At 40.2% G+C, this 20,295-nt stretch overlaps 1 protein-coding gene across 2 annotated transcripts in view; it reads left to right on the forward strand.

Annotated features, from left to right (window-relative positions):
• The window catches only part of LOC109578619 (S-adenosyl-L-methionine-dependent tRNA 4-demethylwyosine synthase TYW1), a 148,564-nt gene that overhangs the window by 26,491 nt on the left and 101,778 nt on the right, over nt 1–20,295 (forward strand). For both annotated transcript variants that reach the window (XM_019988004.2, XM_070779995.1), the window contains exons 9-10: nt 4,854–4,906; nt 17,777–17,895. In XM_019988004.2, coding sequence (XP_019843563.2) covers nt 4,854–4,906; nt 17,777–17,895 — 172 coding nt within the window. The remainder of the gene's footprint in view (nt 1–4,853; nt 4,907–17,776; nt 17,896–20,295) is intronic.

The following is a 20,295-nucleotide window of genomic DNA, read 5'->3' on the forward strand; positions in this document are numbered from 1 at the left end:
GAACTATCTTCTTTTAGATTTTTTTTTTTTAATGATCCTCTTTTATATCCTTTGCTGGCTTATTAACTGTAGCTTTGTTTTGTTCCTCAGTGGTTTCTTGAGGTTTTGTACTATCCGGTATCACAGTATATCGTCACATGGTGTTATACCACTTTATGTAAAGTAGAGGAACCTTCAATACTTCTGTTCCCTCCCCGCAAACCTCTATGCAGTCGTTTTGGTACATTTTATTTTTACGTATGTTTTAAGCCCTGTAGTACATTGTTATTCTTTTGATTCAAACAGCCAATTACCTATTACAGATTTAAGTAATTAGGAAGAATCTTACGTGTTGACTCATGTAGTTGCCACTCCTGGTACTTTGCCTTCCTCTGTGTAGATCCGTATTCTGTCTGATGGCCTTTTCTTCCTGCCTGGAGGACTCCTTTTAGCATTTCTTGTAGTGTGGGCTTGCTGGTGATGGATTATTTCACCTTTTGTATATCAGAAAAAGGCTTTCCTTTGCCTTCATTTTTGAAGGATTTTTTTGTTATTTAATTTTTGAAGGATATTTATTGATGTGCCTAGAACTGTGAAAGTTTCATAGTCGTGTCCAATTCTTTGTGACTCCATGCACTGCAGCCTCCTGGGCTTCTCAGAGTGTCCGTGGGATTTGCAGGCAAGAACACTGGGATGGTTGCCATGGCCTCCTCCAGGGGATCTTCCCAACCCTAAAAATTGTAGGTTGGCAGTTTTCTTCTTTTTTGTGCTTGACGGGTGTTGTTCCCCTGTCTCGTGGCTCACATTGCTTCTCATGAAGCCTCTGTCGTCATCTTTTGCTTGTTCCTTTCAAATGTAATGTTTTTTACCCCCTGGCTAAAAAATTTTTTCTTCTAACTACTGATTTTGAGTGATTGTAATTATGTCTCAATGTAGCTCTCTTCATGTTTCTTTACTTGAGATTTGGTGAGGTTCTCACTTCTGTGGATATATGGTTTTAATTGGATTTGGACAAATTTTGGCCATTGTTTCTTCAAGTATTTTTCCGCTACCCTGTCTCTTTCCTCTTCCTTGGGGACTCCAATAAATAGGCCTCTTGAATTTGACCCACAGCTCACAGATGTGCTTTTCATATTTTAAAATTATTTTGTCTGTCTTGCTTTACATTATTGGATAGTTTCTATTGCTGTCTTCAAGTTTAACTCAGTAATCTTTTCTTCTCTCATGTTGAATCTTCCATCGCTTCTATCCAGTGTGTGTTCCGACTTAGAGGTAGTTTTCATCTCTAGAAGGTCAGTTTAGGTCTTTTTCTGTCTTCCATGTCTCCACTTAACTTTTGGAGCCTGTGGAATACAATTTTAACTGTTTCAGTGTCCTTATCTGCTAACATCTGTGTCATGTCTGGGTTAGTTTTTGTTACTGGAGTATTTTCCTCATTACTGGTCATGTTTTCCTGTTTTTTTTGCATGCTTGGTAATCTTTGGATGTTACTGTTGTTCGCTTGCTAAGTTGTTTTTAACCTTGTGACCCCATGGACTACAATATGCCAGGCCTCTTTGTCCCTCACTATCTCCTGGAGTTCACCCAAGTTCATGTCCTTTAAATCAGTAATTCAACCATCACATCTACTTCTGTCCTCTTCTTCTTTTGCCTTCAGTCTTTCCCAGTATCAGGGTCTTTTCTAATGAGTCTGGTATCTGATTGGATATCAGATCTAATTTTACCTTTTGGAGTGCTGGATAGTTTTGTATTCCTGAAAACATTTTTTTTTTTCTTTTAATAAACTTTTAATTTCTTTTAATTCTTTTTTTTTTTTTCTACCCATTTTTCTTCATTCCCAATATCCAGTCACGTCTTGACTTTTGTTAAAATTCTTGCCAAATGTATGTCGAACTTGTCTCCTGAAAACATTTTTGAGATTTATTTTGGGACAAAGATAAATTACTTGGAAACAGCTTGAGCCTTTAAATCTTGCTTTTATGATTTGTTGGATGAGACCAGAGCTAATTTTTTTCCCCACCATTGAGGCAGAACCCTTCTATGTACTCTGTGCAATGCCTTGGGAATCTTGAAGTTATGTCTGCCTGGTAGGAACAGGCACAGTTCCCAGCCGGCTGTGAGTACCAGGTGTGTCTTTAATCTTTTCAGATGGTTCTTTCCCATTGTTGGATAGTTTTTCTCTCATATGTGTACTAAGCAGTATAGGAATCCTCTGCAGAGTTCAGTCTCTGTGTAGCCCTCGTCTCTGCTGAACTCGATCCTGCAAACTTTAGCCACAGGGGTTCTCTAGACTCTACTTCTGTGTTCTCAGCTCAGGGAGAATGCTAAGCTCTACTTAGGTTCTCCCTCCCTGCTGCATAGCCTAGAAACTTCCAAGGCAATAAGCTTGGGTAATGGTAAGGCTCAACCTTGTTTGTTTCCCATCTCTGTTGGATCATCGTCCTTTGTTGCCAGATATTTCATGTCTTGAAAACTGTCGTTTTGTATATTTTGTCCAGTTTTGGTATTTCAAGTGGGGATTAAACCCTCTGTTACTCCATCTTGGGAAGAAGAAAAATCCTGCACTTGGATTCTTAGCAACTGCATAGTGTGAATTGTGGTCAACTATGGCACCCCACTCCAGTACTCTAGCCTGGAAAATCCCATGGACAGAGGAGCCTGGTGGGCTGCAGTCCATGGGGTCGCTAAGAGTCAGACACGACTGAGCGACTTCACTTTCACTTTTCACTTTCATGCATTGGAGAAGGAAATGGCAACCCACTCCAGTGTTCTTGCCTGGAGAATCCCAGGGACGGGGGAGCCTGGTGGGCTGCCATCTATGGGGTCGCACAGAGTCAGACATGACTGAAGCGACTTAGCAGCAAGGTCGTTTCATCCTGTGCTGTACAGTCTTTACCTACCTAAATGCAGATTTTTGTAGAACCCTGTGTATCTTGGGAGTTCAGTTCAGTCGCTCAGTCATGTCTGACTCTTTGCGACCCCCGTGAATTGCAGCACGCCAGGCCTCCCTGTCCATCACCAACTCCTGGAGTTCACCTAAACCCGTGTCCATTGAGTCGGTGATGCCATCCAACCATCTCATCCTCTGTTGTCCCCTTCTCCTCCTGCCCTCAATCTTTCCCAGCATCAGGGTCTTTTCAAATGAGTCAGCTCTTTGCATCAGGTGGCCAAAGTATTGGAGTTTCAGCTTCAAAATCAGTCCTACTAATGAACACCCAGGACTGATTTCCTTTAGGATGGACTGGTTGGGTCTCCTTGCAGTCCAAGGGACTCTCAAGAGTCTTCTCCAACACCACAGTTCAAAAGCATCAATTCTTCGGTGCTCAGCTTTCTTTATAGTCCAACTCTCACATCCACACGAGACCACTGGAAAAACCATAGCCTTGACTAGACGGACCTTTGTTGGCAAAGTAATGTTTCTGCTTTTTAATATGCTGTCTGGGTTGGTCATAACTTTCCTTCCAAGGAGTAAGCATCTTTTAATTTCATGGCTGCAGTCACCATCTGCAGTGATTTTGGAGCCCAGAAAAATAAACTCAGCTATTGTTTCCATTGTTTCCCCATCTATTTGCCATGAAGTGATGGGACCAGATGCCATGATCTTAGTTTTCTGAATGTTGAGCTTTAAGCCAACTTTTTCACTAGAAAGATGTAAAAAACTAGTAGAGTGTGATTTCTATGATAGTGCTGTGAGCAACATATAATGTAGGAGTCCAAAAAAGCTAGAATTTTCTCCGGGAATCTATAAAATGCATATTCTGTATCTGAGATTAGCTATTCATTTGGACTTGGTTCCATCTTCAAGTAGATAAGCAGTTCTTTATTTATATTCAAGATGTTTACATAAATGTGGAAGAGGATAAAAGACAAAGCCTCATAATATTGCCACTAGAGACTTGTAATCCAAATTGAATTTGTTCCATTAATCATCACACTGTGAACATGGGTGTTTAACCAGCCACTGATCCACTTATGCCATCATCCAGGCTGTATTTCTCCATTTGCCTCATTTGTCTGCAAGTCAAGGGTCTTTTTGTGCAAGAGACTCATGGTAATTGTAGTTTATTACTTGAAGCCTCGTGAGAAACTTTATTAAATGCTTTCTGAAATCAGTATGTTCTAGTTGTTTGCTCCACCAGTGTGTTAAAATAAGGAAATGTGATTGCTTTGGCATAGCTTTTCCATGCTTTTCAAGTCTCATGTGGCTCAAAAAATTTAAAAGCTAGGTTGTGGAGGGTGCTGAGAATTCATTTCAGGTTCCTAGAATTTTATTTTCCCACTTTTGAGGATAATATTTCTTTCTTTTAATCTCCTCTTGCCCATCTGATTCTTTATTTATTTTTGGAGACTATTGATGACAGTTTCCCAGTCGTTTTTTGTACAGAAATGTATGGTTACTTGCTTTTGCTGTTTGTTGCAGTATATGGTTCTTTTTTTATCTCTATAAATGTTCCTTGGGTCCTTGTAAAGCATGTGCTTCCTATAGTTGTTGACTGCAGTCTCTCTCTCTGTGCCCTTGATCAAGTTTACTTTGATGCTTCAGATCTTAGGGCTCCACTGAGTTTTGATCTATGAGATCTGTTAGATGCTGAGAGATCTTAAAATCACTTCCTGTGATTTTGGATTGGCTTATTGTTTCTTTGTGTATTTTGAGCCTGTGTTATTAGATACATACGTATTTTAAACTGTTGTACCATCCTGGTCAATTAAACCTTAGTGGCCTTGGGGTTGTTGTCTGTTATTATTTAAATGAAGAAAAATGATTTTGCTACAGTTTTATAATCACTTTTAGAATATATACATGTATATAAAATCACTTTTTGATATAAGGCTTTGAATAATTTCAATTTTGTGTTCCCTGTTTTTTCATTCAGGTTATCAGTTGATTGGGAGCCACTCTGGGGTGAAGCTTTGCAGATGGACAAAGGTATTTGTTTTTGTTCAAATATTATTTCTGTTTTAGGCAACTTTTATATGGCTATTATATGCAATGCATTTTTACCATTTTAAAGGGTTAATTTACATTTAATAAAGAGTAATGATTTTGAATGAATTAGTTACATGAGTTCAGCATGTTTTGATGGATGTAAAAAATCCTTATCAAACACCTGAATTAAAGCTGTAGACTATTTTCCTCACCCCTACAGGTTTACTTATGACTGTCTCTGGGCAGTAGCCCTTGCCCTGACAGCCACGCAACAGTTGTTCTCTTTGGTCTCACTGTAGTTTGGTTTTGCCTGTTGTAGAATTTCACATGAATAGAATCATATAATGTGTAGCTTTTTGCTAATGGCTTCTTAAACTCAACATCAGGTTTCTCAGATTCATCCACATATAATGTGTATCATTTCATTCCTTTTTGTTGCTGAATACGATGCAGTAGTAGTATAGGCATGGTACTCAGGGAAGCCTCCGTGGCTCAGTGGTAAAGAATCTGCCTGCAGGCAGGAGATGCAGGAAGAGGTGAGTTCAATCCCTGGGTTGGGAAGATCCTCTGGCGTAGGAAATGGCAGCCCACTTCAGTATTCTTGCAGGGAAAATCCCAGGGGCAGAGGAACCTGGACATGACTGAGAGACTATACACACACATTCAGTATTATGAACATGCCACAGTTTTAAATCTGTTGATAGTTGTTTGGGTTGTTCTCAGATTTTAGCTATTAAGAATAAAATGACTGTGAATGTGTGTGTACAGTGCTTTTATTTGGGGTGAACATACGTTTGATTTCATCTGGGTGTATACCTAGGAGTGGAATTGCTAAGTCATAGGGCAGGTATATATTTAAATTTATAAGAAACTCCCAGTCTGTTTGCAGTGTGGTTGTACTATTTTATATTTGCATCAGCAATTTAAGAAAGTCGCTATATTCTCTCACCATCATGTGGGATTATAAATCTTTTTCTGATTGTGAAGTGGTACCATTTTGGTTTTAATTTACATTTTGCAGATAACTACTGTTGATGAGGAGCACCTTTTCATGTGCATATTGGCCTCTCATAGTTATGCCGCCTCTGTTCGGATATTTTACCCAAACTGAATTGTTTGACTTTGTATTATTGATTTGTAGGAGTTGTTTATATATTGTGGATATGAGAGGTTTGCCTGATGCACACTCTTGTTTTCTCTTAGTCTGTGGCTTCCTCTTTCATTTCCCTAATGGTGTCCTTTGAAGCTTTTAATGTGAATAAAATCTAATTTATCCTTTTTTCTCTTTTGGTTAGTACTTTTCCTGTGTTAAGAAGTCTTTGTCAACTTGAAGGTCACAAAGATAGTTTATCTTTTCTTCTGGAGGCTTCATATATAGTTTTGACCTTTATGTTTAGGTCTTGAATTAATTTATATGAATGGTATGAAGTAAGGATCAAGATTGTTCCTTTCCACCACCTATCACCTACATGGATATTCTGATGTTTTAGCACCATTTGTTAAGAAGGATTTTCCTGTCACCATTGAATTACTTTTAGGCCTTTGTAGAAAAGTCAGTCAGCTGTATATAGGCAGGCCTGTTTCTGGACTACTCTTATTCTGTTGCATCGATGTGTTTGTCCTTAAGCCAATACCACAATTGGCTTGATTACTGTGGTTTTGTAATAAGTTTGAAATCATGCAGTATAAGTTCTCTGTCTTGGTTTTTAATTTTCAAGATTGTTTCTTCTCTTCTGGGTCTTTTGTATTTCCATATACTTTTTAGGATCAATCTATGAATTTCTATTGTATGTATTTATTCTGTTTTCTTATGTTCTGTATTTGTCTATTTGTCATCTCTGTACCTCAGGGCCAATTACATAATTTCTTACTTTCTGTATTTTTTTAAAAATATTTTTTTATTATTGTTTTTTATTTTTGGCTGTGCAGGGTCTTTGTTGCCATGTGTGGGCTTTCTCTAGTTGCGGCGAGCAGGGGCTACTTTGTATTTGTGGTGGACGGGCTTCTCATTGCGTGGCTCCCCTGTTGTGGAGCATGGGCTTTAGGGCACACTGCCTCAGTTGTTGTGGCACACGGGCTTAGTTGCCTTGGGCCATGTGGAATCTTCCTGGACCAGGGATCAGATCCGTTTCCCCTGCATTGGCAGGTGGATGCTCAACCACTGGACCACCAGGGAAATCCTTATTCTCTGTATTCTTGATGCTCTGGCAGGCTCATAGAGACTGCCCCTCCCAGGGCTAATTGCTGAAGATTAACAACAGCTTGCCTTGAACATACCTTTCATCTGTGATTCTAAATCTGTAGCCTTCTGCTACTTCCTTATCTGACTCTCTCACACACCAAGCCAATATCTTCCCTGCCCTAAATCATGCCAGGGCCTGATACAGAAAGCTAGAGATAGCCCTGTAGTCCAGAGCCCACTGGAATAATTCATATCAGCCAGTCCGGCATCATTTACCCTGCTCTGCCTTTCATCTCCTAAGGAGACTCCAGTAAGGGCTGTGGCCCAGGCTTTCCCCTCACTTCTCTCTGCCTCCTGAACAAACCCTGTTGTGTGCACCTTTCTCTCGGAATATGTAATATCTTCCTTCAATAGCATTGGCCTGTGTTGGCACTCAGTCAGATTCCCATGGATACAAATAAGATAGCATTAAAATTATTGTATTTTCTAATGAAAATGCAGTGATGTACAATATTATGTTAGTTTCAGGCATATGACATAGTTGACATTTGCATACATTATGAAAGGCTCACCACAATAAGTCTAGTAACTATCTGTCCCCATACAAAGTTATTACACTATTGATGATATTCCTTCTGTTGTATGTTATATCCCTGTGATTTATTATAAAACTGGAGGTTTGAGCCTCTTAGTTCCTTCACCTGTTTTGTCCACCCTCTCTCCCCTCCCTTCTCCCCCTTCTGACCATGACCAGTTCTCTGTATCTGAGTCTGTTTTCATTTTATTTGTTTGTTTTGTTTTATAGATTGCACATATGAGTTAAGGCTGTGTGGTGTTTGTCTCCGTGTCTCTGACGTACTTACCATAGAAGTCTCAAGGTCCATCCATGTTGCTGCCATTGTCAGTATTTCATTCTTCTTATGGCTGAGTAATATTACTGTGTGTGTGTGTCTATATATACATCTATCTGTATCAGTTTCTTTATCCATTCCTCTATCAATAGACACTAAGTTTACGTCTGTATCTTGGCTCTCGTAAATAATGCTGCATTGAACATTGGAGTACATGTATCTTTTCTGATTACTGTCCTTATTTTCTTTGGGTAAATATTCAGTAGTAAAATTGCTGGGTCATATAGAAGTTCTAGTTTTGATTTTTTGAGGAACCTCGATAATTGTTTTCCATAGTGGCTGCACCCATCTACAGTCACACCAGCCATGCATGAGGGTTCCCTTTTCTCCACATCCTCACCAGCACTTATTATTTGTTGCCTTTTTGATGGTAGTGATTCTGAAAGATGTTAAGTGGTGTCTCATTGTGGTTTTGATTTGCATTTCCTTGAAAATTAGTGATATTGAGCATCTTTTCATGTGTCTGTTGGCTGTCTGCATTTCCTCTCTGGAAAAATGTCTATTCAGGCTGCCTGTGCATTCTTTAATTGGGTTGTTTGATTTTGCTGCTATTAAGTTGTGTGTATTTTTATATATTTTGGATGTCAACCCCTTATTGGATATATTGTTTGCAAATATCTTGTCCCATTTAGTAGGCTGCTTTTTTGGTTGTTGAGAGTTTCCTTCACTGTGTAAAAGCTTTTTGGTTCAATATAGTCCCATTTATTTATTTATGCTTTTGTTTCCCTTGCCTTAGGAGACATATCCAAAAAATATTGCTAAAACTGATGTTGAAGAGTGTGCTGCCTAAGTTTTCCTCTAGGAGTTTTATAGTTTCAGGCCTTACATTTAAGTCTTTGATCCATTTTGAGTTTATTTTTGTATATGGTGTGAGGAAATAGTTCATTTTGATTCTTTTGCATGTAGCTGTCCAGTATTCCCAACATCATTTACTGAAGAGGCTGTCTTTTCCCTATTGTGTATTCTTGCCTCCTTTATCTCAGATTCATTGACCATACAAGTGTAGATTTATTTCTGAGTTCTCGTTTTGTTCCTTTGATCTATGTGGGTGGATTGGAAACAGAAATGGTAGTAAGAGTAGTTAAAGGAAGTGAGATGGGCCTCTGGTGACACTTAGAGTAAGATTTAAAGATGACAGGCGGTCCTCAAATAAGTAAGTTCAATTTCAAATAATTATTGCAAGATAGATTTCTCATCACTGTGCTGTAAAAATTAGCAATACATAAAATGACCACAATAACTTCTTAAACAACTTTGATTTGTGAGAGTCGTGTATTTCATGTCTTAATATTTCATATGTTAACTTAATATTTGGTTTCAGGTCTACCCAAAGCATCTCAAATCTCTTCTGTATTGTTTTTATAGGTGACACCTACACATATAACATGGGATGCATGTATTGTGTTAGGGACTTAAATACTAGAAGCAGCATTATTCTCCGGGGTGTGGGTTTTCAAAATGGTGAAATTTCTTACAAAAGCTTCGCACCAAAGAAAGTGTTTTCTGTCCTCATTTTCCATAGTAGCTACATTCCTGGAAAATTCAATGTACGGTAGAGTGTTCAGAAAATACTTTTATCTGTAAAATGAAGTTGGAATCTAAGCGTGGAGGATTATAATCAGGTTTTTCACAAGTACAGAGGTGTAGTGAGTCATTTGAAAGGAAGTGGCTAATAAGACCCTTTGTGTGTGTGGGAGAGTGGAGTGGGTGGGGAGGGCTATCTTAAACATTACAGGAGATGTGAAAATCTTGTCCCTCCCCTCACTTATTGCCAGTAGTGCCTCCCAACCATTTTGATAACAACAGTATTTCAGGGAATTTCCAGAATACCCCCAGATAGTGTGGACCCCGTTGAGAACCTGTGCCCTAATTCATTTTCATTGCCATCCTTGAAGTTCAGGTTGTCCTCCTGAACATTGCAGCTAGGTTTTTTCCCCTCTACCTCTAACCTCCAGTGAATCCCCTCCTCTACCTGCTCAATTTATCTGACATTAACCAGGTTAATCTCTGAAGTTCATTTCTCATTTAGCCATTCTGTTCTCTGAAGCCTTATGGCAGCTCTTCATTACTTCTTACTCAACGTATCAATTGGGATGTGTAATAGGCATCTTAAACTTAATGTGTCAGAAACAGAATTCCCTAAATCTGTTCTCCTCAGTCTTCACTCCAGCGATTTATGACAACACTGTCCTTTCAGTTACTCAGGCCAGAACCCTGGGAGTCATTTCTATTCTTCTGTTGTTTTTCTGTTTGTTTGCTTTTGTACCCTCCCACGTCTATTCCGTGAGCACATCTTTTCAAACTATATCCAGAATATAACTACTTTTCAGCATTTGTACGGCTATGCCTGGATCCAAGTCACTATCATATGTTCCTTTTATTATTGTAAGTGATCTCCTAACTGCTGTTCCTGATTCCACTCAGTCGTCTCCACTGCTGTTCCCTGCGCAGCAGTTGGATGCCTCAGATCATGTAACTCTTTTACTCAGAACTCCCAGGGGTTCTAATCTCTCTCAGAACCAAACCCTGAGTCCTTACAGAGGCCTCCAAGGGTCTGATCTTCTGTGCTTCATCTCACCTTACTAGCCTTCTTGCTGTTCCCCGAATACACTGAACTCAGACTCCTCCCTGGCTTTCTGGTCTCTTGTCTGCTCACTGAGATCTCTGCTCAGTGAGCGTCTATCAGAAAGGCTCTCCCTTGACCACCTTTTTAAAATAACAGCCTTCTCCTGGTCCCCTGACACTGCTTGGAATTTCTCCATAGCATTTTCTCCATAGCACTGTTAGCAATTAACAAATTAGGTCTTGCTTATTAACTGTCTCCTCTTTCCCTTCTCATCTCCTCCCTAACCTAAGAGTCTTCATTTTTCTTTCCAATACTGAAAACAGAGCCTAGCATGTAGTAATTACTTAGTAAACATTTGTCAGATGACAGAATTATATAAAACCCCAAACCCGAGGAAGAACCTCTCTAGTATGGTTCTGATCTACTTGTTTAGCTTTGTTTTCTGTTTTAACCTTCATACATCCTGTGCTGCCTCCCTTCCCACCTCTGATCTCTACCTGGCTGAATCCTCCCCATCTGTCCCAGTCAGGAAAACAGAAACCACCCTGGGTATTTTCACAAGAACAGATTTAATAAAGTAAATTAACTGAATGCTTACAAAGCCATTGAAAGGCCTGGGGTAATGAAGGTCAGAGAGAACTGCTCCTTGTTCGGAGAAAGTCGAGAAGTGCTGGGCTCGCAGGACACTGCTGGAAGTGACCTGAAACGCTGGCAACATTAAAGCGAATGTGTCCCAGGAGCTCGCTTGAAGCCGCTTCGGACTCTGTGTTTGTTGTACGCCCTTGTGTCTGCCAGCTGCTGCCAGCGAAGAATAACGATTTTTCCTTTCTCGCCATCTAAGTCTTGGCATAAGTGCCTCTCACTGGTGGAGTCTAAATCAGAACCCCTCAGACAAGGGAATCTTAGAAATATGGTATTGGGGCTTCTTAGCCCCTACTTATAAGGGGAGGCACAGGACTCAGTATTAATAGCACCTCTTTAGATGCTTAGCATCTGTACACCCCCTTCTACCTGTATTTACATTTTTAAACCATAATAAAAACAAAACATTTGCTTCTCCCTAAACTGTTGTAATTATTACTCATGCAAGGGAGGATGTATTCATTCTCTCCCTTCACTCTCTTTTGAGATCCTCTGCCTAAGGATGACATTATAAGGTTGACCACCACTGACCTGTCTTACATAAAATAGTTGGAGGGGAGGAAAGATAATATCCAAGCAAGGAAGACAGTATGTATATTTGTAACTGGTCATATTTGTACTTGGTCACTTGGTCATAGTTGGTATTTCTAACTTCCTTCCTCCATGAGGCAGGCCACATTTCCTTTGTGCTGTATCACTATCTCAATATGATGCTTCTTTGCAAAGGGGAGTGATTCTGTCAGTGAAGAGTCTGAGCCACTAATGGCTCCTCCTGTAATCTTCTCTTAACTTCTCCGACTATAAGGGAGAATATTAAGGGCTTCCCAAATGGCAACCCACTCCAGTACTCTTGCCTGGAAAATCCCATGGGCAGAGGAGCCTGGTAGGCTGCCGTCTATGGGGTCGCTAAGAGTCGGACACGACTGAGCGACTTCACTTCCACTTTTCACTTTCATGCATTGGAGAAGGAAATGGCAACCCACTCCAGTGATTTTTGCCTGGAGAAACCCAGGGACGGGGGAGCCTGGTGGGCTGCCTTATATGGGGTTGCACAGAGTCAGACACGACTGAAGCGAGTTAGCAGCAGCAGTAGCAGCAGGTGGCTCAGGGGTAAAGAATCCACCTGCAATTCAGGAGACACAGGATACATGAGTTTGATCCCTGGGTTGGGAAGAACCCCTGGAGGAGGAAATGGCAACCTGTTCCAGTATTCTTGCCTGAAAAATCCCACAGACAGAGGAGCTTGGTGGGCTACAATCCATGGGATCACAAAGAGTGAGACACGACTGAGAACACACGCACAAACAGATGTCTTGGAGGTCCCCTTGGTTCCTGAGAAAATTTTTGTTTCTGTGACATGAGGAGCTCAAAGGGACCAGGGGCTAGTATTAACTGTCAAGAACTGTGGAGAGTCTCCTTGTTCAGCCTCCTTACAAGCCAACATATTCACCTGGTAGAGTTTCATAGATGCTGGTGGAGGACCCAGGACTCCCAGATCAAAGACAAAGGAACAACAGGCAGATTGAGATTCATGACCAGGTCGGGAGACAGATTCCTGATGCTTCCTGCTCCTCTGTCCTCCCTAAGTCCTCCTTCTGTTTGTACTTTTTTTTTTTTTTTTTAACAGTTTGCTTAACCAGTTTAGAATTTATTTTGTTCTGTAGTATGGAATAAATCTCTAAATCAGGGGTTAGCAAACCTTTTCTTAAAGGGCCAGATGGTGACTTTTAAAGGTTTGTGGGTCATATGATCTTGTTGCAGCTTTTCAGCTATGCCATTGTAGCCCCAAAGCAACCATCAGTTCAGTTCAGTCGTTCAGTCATGTCCGACTCTTTGCGACTCCATGAATCACAGCACGCCAGGCCTCCCTGTCTATCACCAACTCCCGGAGTTCACTCAAACTCACGTCCATCGAGTCAGTGATGCCATCCAGCCATCTCATCCTCTGTTGTCCCCTTCTCTTCCTGCCCCCAATCCCTCCCAGCATCAGAGTCTTTTCCAATGAGTCAACTCTTCCCATGAGGTGGCCAAAGTCCTGGAGTTTCAGCTTTAGCATCATTCCTTCCAAAGAACACCCAGGGCTGATCTCCTTCAGAATGGACTGGTTGGATCTCCTTGCAGTCCAAGGGACTCTCAAGAGTCTTCTCCAAAACCACAGTTCAAAAGCATCAATTCTTTGGCGCTCAGCCTTCTTCATAGTCCAACTCTCACATCCATACATGACCACAGGAAAAACCATAGCCTTGACTAGATGGACCTTTGTTGGCAAAGTAATGTCTCTGCTTTTGAATATGCTATCTAGGTTGGTCATAATTTTCCTTCCAAGGAGTAAGCGTCTTTTAATTTCATGGCTGCAGTCACCATCTGCAGTGATTTTGGAGCCCAGAAAAATAAAGTCTGACACTGTTTCCACTGTTTCCCCATCTATTTCCCATGAAATGATGGGCCCAGATGCCATGATCTTCGTTTTCTGAATGTTGAGCTTTAAGTCAACTTTTTCACTCTCCACTTTCAACCATAGATATAAGTAAACAAATGTGGGTGACAGTATTCCAACAAAACCTTACCTACAGAGACAGGCAGTAGCCTGACTTTGGCCCATGGGCTGCAGTATATTGAACACTGCATTGAACTCTTCATCCCCTATCAAAAATGGAAGACTGAAATTTTACCCAGACTCTGTGTTTACTAAGCCTTAAATGTAGCAACAGAAGCCCACTCGGTTAGGTTTGTTCTTCCCTGGTATGCAATGGCGTCCCTCTAACAGATTCTGGTGAGCCCCACCAATAATAAGCAGCTGGGACAAATGCTCTTCTTCCCTGTTGGACCATGAATTTCCCCCTCCTGGTAAAACATATCAGATGGTCAAGTAAAAATGAAAAGAGAGAGACCCTCTTCTTACCACTTTACTCCTGCAGTAATCGACCTGGCCTGTGACATGTTCTCTGTGCCTGCTGGGCCCAAGACTCCTTTCCTTCACTGAGACATAGCATGGTGGTTGGGTGGCAGTCCCCTCCACAAGAAGTGTCCTGTCTAGGGAAGCCAAGCCTCTTTATTCTTGTTCTGAGACTCCCCTCTCCCATTCAGAGTTACTGGGGCTACCCAGGCCCCTTGGCCAGAGCAACTCTGCCAAATAAGCCGCCTGTATGGGAACCCTGCTGGCCTGAGATTCCCCTCCTCCATGTGAAACCTCTTTCACCCCCTCTAATGCTACCGGCCGAGATCAGTGGGAGCCCAAGCAAAATTACATTGCAAAGCCTCTGAAAATTAAACTGCCATTGGAGCCACAGCATACAAAATAGTCCAGGACCTGCAAGCTCAACCTAAACCAAGTGCCTGCTGCTAAAATGAAATAATGAAACAGAATTTAGAGCCTCCTAACATAGTAGACAAAATGTCTAGGATGCAGTGAAAAAAATCACCTGTCATTCCAAGAACCATGAAAATCACAACTTGAGCAAAAAAAGATAATGAACTGACACCAACACCAGATGAATCAGATGGTGGAGTCATCTGACAAGGATTTTAAAGCAGCTGTCATAAAAATGCTTCAGCAATCACTTACAAAGTCTCTTGAAACAAATGAAAAACTAAAAAATCTCAGCAGAGAAATGCAAGTTATAAAAGGAACCAAGAGGGAATTATACAGTTGAAAAAATACAGTAGCAGAAGTAAAAACTCACTGAATGGGTGCAGTAATAGAGTGGAGATGACAGAGGGTAGAGCCAGGGACCTTACCAATTAACAGAATGATTTGTGACCAGGGCAAGTCAATAGAATTTACCCAACCTGAATAGCAGAGAGAATAAACTCCAAATAGGATAGAACCAAGGAAATCCACATGAAGATAACCTTACAATTAATGATCTGAAAGCTAAAGAAGAAAAAGATCTTGAATGCTACAGATAAACAGTGAACTAACATCAGTTTGACATCAGATCTCTCATTTGAAATCATGGAGGCCAGAGAGAAGTGGCTCATGTTGTTCAAGCATTGAAAGAAAATACCTGTCAATCATGATTTCTGTGTCTGGCAAAACTATCCTCCAAAATGAAGATTAACTAAACACATTATCAGATTAAAAAAAAACTGAGTCTGTTTCTAGCAAATCTGCCTTAAAGATCAGTTAAAGAAGCTATTCAAACCTAATGAAGTGATGAAAGAAAGATTCTTAAAGCATGAGAAAGCAAAGCAGAATGATGAAAAGACCAGAAATATGAGTACATACAGTAGTTATGATCATTTTCCTCATAATTTTTATAATCATATTTGATGATTGAAGCAGAATATTTAAAATTTTATTTATTTATTTTTATTTGGCTACACTCTTAGTTGCGGCAGGTGGAATCTTTAGTCTTCATTGCAGCATACAGAACCTTTAGTTGAGGTATGCAAATTTTTAGTTGTAGCATGTGGGATCTGGTTCCCTGACCAGGGATCGGACCTGGGCCCCCTGCACTGGGAGCTTGGAGTGTTAGCCACTGGGCCACCAGGGAAGTCCTGAAACAAAAGTTTTAACACCATGTGATACTCAGGACAATGATATATAATTTAAAAGAGAAAATGAAAGGGATCTGAATGGAAGTGGTGTTTCCACATTTCACTTGAAGCTGGTAAAATTTTTTTACTAGTAGACTTGGTGGGTCATGTATGTATATTTTTATACTCAGAACAACCACTACAAACACTATCTCAGTGAAAGTCACTCAGTTGTGTCCGACTCTTGCGACCCCATGGACTGTAGCCCGCCAGGCTCCTCTGTCCATAGGATTCTCCAGGCAAGAATAGAGTGGGTTGCCATTTCCTTCTCCAGGGGATCTTCCCAACCCAGGAATCAAACCTGAGTCTCCAGCATTGCAGGCAGATTGTTTACCAACTGTGCTCTGAGGGAGGGGCTATGAGGAAAGCCCACAAACACTGTACATAGAGATAAAATCCAAAATAAAAAATAAAGATGGAGTCCTAAAAATGTTTAAGTAATCTGCAGGAAATCAAAAGAATAACAGGAAGAGAATCAGAGGGAATACGCAGGAAACAAATAATAAAATGGTAGGCTATTTTAGTGCATAAGTAATTACTTCAAATGTAAATATTCTAAATATATCAATCAAATGACATAGATTGGCAGAGTGGTTCTTGCTTGCTTGCCATTTCCTCCAACTAGCCCCTCTGTGGGTAGGGGCTATGTCTTATTAGTCATTGTACATTCAACACACAGTGTGCTTAAAGTACATTAACTGATTGGTAAATAATGAAATACACAGGGCTTCAACTTTGTTTCTCCATTGCCATAATATTTAGTGGTAATTACTCTGTAACTTTTGCATATGGTGGACATTTTAGTTTTCAGGGCTACTTTGGAAGATGTGAATATTTTGTTTGCCTTCTTGAATATTTTCTTGGGAACTTGGAAGAGCGTTTGTAGAAACAGTTATCCTGAACAGCATTTTCCCTTCACTCCTTTTTTTTTTTTTTTAGTGAAAGGATTAAGTGAAACGGACAGGGGGACCTCTTTTATCAGGACAAAAGATAAGACTTTTTGGTCAACTGACATAGTTGACCAAATAAACCAACATACCAGCTTGTTAGCTGGTAGATTTTATGTGGGCAGCACTGTAATATCATTACACTGATATATAATGTACACTGATCCATATGTATAAAGGCTTGCCAGCTATGTTTCCTCGTTCATTGTTCCTATTGTTAATTCCATAATATTTCAGTCACTTAGCTCAAAATCTCAGTTATCTTGGACAACTTCCCGTTTGTCCCTCTAATTGGGACCATACCTCTTCAGTTCCCTTTGCCTTTCCTCCGCCAATGTTAGAGCAAAGTCACCAGGTCCTTTTTTGCATAACCTCCTTACAGGTTTCACTTTTTATTGAATCAAGCCCATCTAACAGAGTTTCTGGATGGATCTTTCTAATGCTTGCCACAAGGAGCTCCATGGTATCTTGTGATCCCAACCCTGAGTTGATCTGCAGTATTTCTTCAAGTTGCCATTCTTACAGTGGTTTTATCAATAGCATTGTATTCTTTTCTGGAATAATCTATTTCTTGTATACATGCTGCTTGTCCCCTCAACAGTCTCAACTCCCCTCTATGTTCAAATTCTACTGTTGGGTTGACATAGAATGTGCTCCAGGTTTCATTCCTTTACTCACCCTCCTTATTCAATATGGAGATAATTCTTTCAGGTGAATGCTACTTCCCCCTTTTCTGGGAGCCTTATTTCTCCTTTGGCATTATATATTATTGTACTAATATTTGAAGCAGGTGAATGGATTTGAAAATGAAAGTATCCATGGTCCTCCCTGTGGAGCTTTCAAAATTAATGAATCATAGGTTTATCTCATTAGGGTTTAGAAAACCCAGAGCGTTATCTAAATCCGAACACCATCAAAACAATTTAATGCTATAATGTTAGTTTTCTGTCTCATGCAGATAACTGGTAAGGGGTACTTATACTCCTGAAACACTTGGTTTCTTCTTTAAAATAATGCCCTGGTATTTTGTTTCCTTGCTTTGAGGATCTTGTTCAAATTATCATTTGTTTTTTATGTTCACAGTCCATGCTCCGAGGGAGAGGAGGTTGCTATAAACATACATTCTATGGCATTGAAAGCCATCGTTGCATGGAAACTACCCCGAGCTTGGCATGTGCGAATAAATGTGTCTTCTGTTGGCGGTAAGTAAAAATGAAAGGCCATGGTGATCAAATATGTAACGTTGTGCTGAGGCTGAAAAATCCTAGGAGTTTATTATCCCGTTAACCTGCTCTTTCCTATGTTGATAGTGGTGTCATTAGCTATTCAGTGGTATAGATTGGTTTAGATCAAAAATCTCTGCTTTCTGTAACTCACTATATCTGTTTATGTAGCTAATTCAGTTGATTGTATTTTAGGTTCTCATTATTTCATCCTTTTTTTAAAAAAAAGTTTCATTGAATCATAAAAGTAATCTAGACTTACATAGAAAATTTTAAAAACCATTAAAAATTATAAAGAAAAGCAACAATTCAAGCATCCAGGGAAAACACTTTTAATGCTTTGTAGTATTTGCTTTCTGTTCTTTTTCTCCCACAGTCTTTCATTTTTAAAAATACAGCATTTTCTACTTTCTGTTTGATATCCTGTTTTTATTTTTTAAATATAAGACTCATTCTCTGTCATTAGAATTTTATATACATAAGCTTTTTATTTTGAAACAATTTTAGTTTACAGAAGATTTCCAAAGACATTTTCCAACTTCTTTTAATGTTCAGACCTTACTTAACCATGGAACAACTATCAAAATCAAGAAATTAACATTGATGCAGTGTTATTAATCAAATTGGAAACTGACTTTCATTGGTTTTCCCACTAGATTCAATTCAGGATCCTACATCAAATTTAGGTTTTAGGTGTGATGTCTCTTTAGTTATCTCCAGTTCTTTAGTCTTTCCTTGTCTATAATGACCTTTACACTTTTGAAGAGTATTCAGTTCAGTTCAGTTCAGTTCAGTCGCTCAGTCGTGTCCGACTCTTTGCCACCCCATGAATCGCAGCACACCAGGCCTCCCTGTCCATCACCAACTCCCGGAGTTCACTTGAGACTCACGTCCATCAAGTCGGTGATGCCATCCAGCCATCTCATCCTCTGTCATCCCCTTCTCCTCCTGCCCCCAATCCCTCCCAGCATCAGAGTCTTTTCCAATGAGTCAGCTCTTCGCATGAGGTGGCCAAAGTACTGGAGTTTCAGCTTTAGCATCATTCCTTCCAAAGAAATCCCAGGGCTGATCTCCTTTAGAATGGACTGGTTGGATCTCCTTGCAGTCCAAGGGACTCTCAAGAGTCTTCTCCAACACCACAGTTCAAAAGCATCAATTCTTCGGTGCTCAGCTTTCTTCACAGTCCAACTCTCACATCCATACATGACCACAGGAAAAACCATAGCCTTGACTAGATGAACCTTTGTTGGCAAAGTAATGTCTCTGCTTTTGAATATGCTATCTAGGTTGGTCATAACTTTTCTTCTAAGGAATAAGCGTCTTTTAATTTCATAGCTGCAGTCACCATTTGCAGTGATTTTGGAGTCCAAAAAAATAAAGTCTGACACAGTTTCCACTGTTTCCCCATCTATTTCCCATGAAGTGATGGGACCAGATGCCATGATCTTCATTTTCTGAATGTTGAGCTTTAAGCCAACTTTTTCACTCTCCTCTTTCACTTTCATCAAGAGGCTTTTGAGTTCCTCTTCACTTTCTGCCATAAGGGTGGTGTCATCTGCATATCTGAGGTTATTGATATTTCTCCTGGCAATCTTGATTCCAGCTTGTGCTTCTTCCAGCCCAGCGTTTCTCATGATGTACTCTGCATATAAGTTAAATAATCAGGGTGACAATATACAGCCTTGACGTACTCCTTTCCCTATTTGGAACCAGTCTGTTGTTCCATGTCCAGTTCTAACTGTTGCTTCCTGACCTGCATACAGATTTCTCAAGAGGCAGGTCAGATGGTCTGGTATTCCCATTTCTTTCAGAATTTTCCACAGTTTATTGTGATCCACACAGTCAAAGGCTTTGGCATAGTCAATAAAGCAGAAATAGATGTTTTTCTGGAACTCTCTTGCTTTTTCGATGGTCAGGTGGATGTTGGCAATTTGATCTCTGGTTCCTCTGCCTTTTCTAAAACCACCTTGAATATCTGGTAGTTCACAGTTCACATATTGCTGAAGTCTGGCTTGGAGAATTTTGAGCATTACTTTACCAGCGTGTGAGATGAGTGCAATTGTGTGGTAGTTTGAGCATTCTTTGGCATTGCCTTTCTTTGGGATTGGAATGAAAACTGACCTTTTCCAGTCCTGTGCCCACTGCTGAGTTTTCCAAATTTGCTGGCATATTGAGTGCAGCACTTTCACAGCATCATCTTTCAGGATTTGGAATAGCTCAACTGGAATGCCATCACCTCCACTAGCTTTGTTTGTAGTGATGCTTTCTAAGGCCCACTTGACTTCACAGTCCAGGATGTCTGGCTCTAGGTGAATGATCACACCATTGTGATTATCTTGGTCATGAAGATCTTTTTTGTACAGTTCTTCTGTGTATTCT

Source organism: Bos indicus, chromosome 25, assembly GCF_029378745.1.
Source record: "Bos indicus isolate NIAB-ARS_2022 breed Sahiwal x Tharparkar chromosome 25, NIAB-ARS_B.indTharparkar_mat_pri_1.0, whole genome shotgun sequence".
NCBI classification, from domain to species: domain Eukaryota; kingdom Metazoa; phylum Chordata; class Mammalia; order Artiodactyla; family Bovidae; genus Bos; species Bos indicus.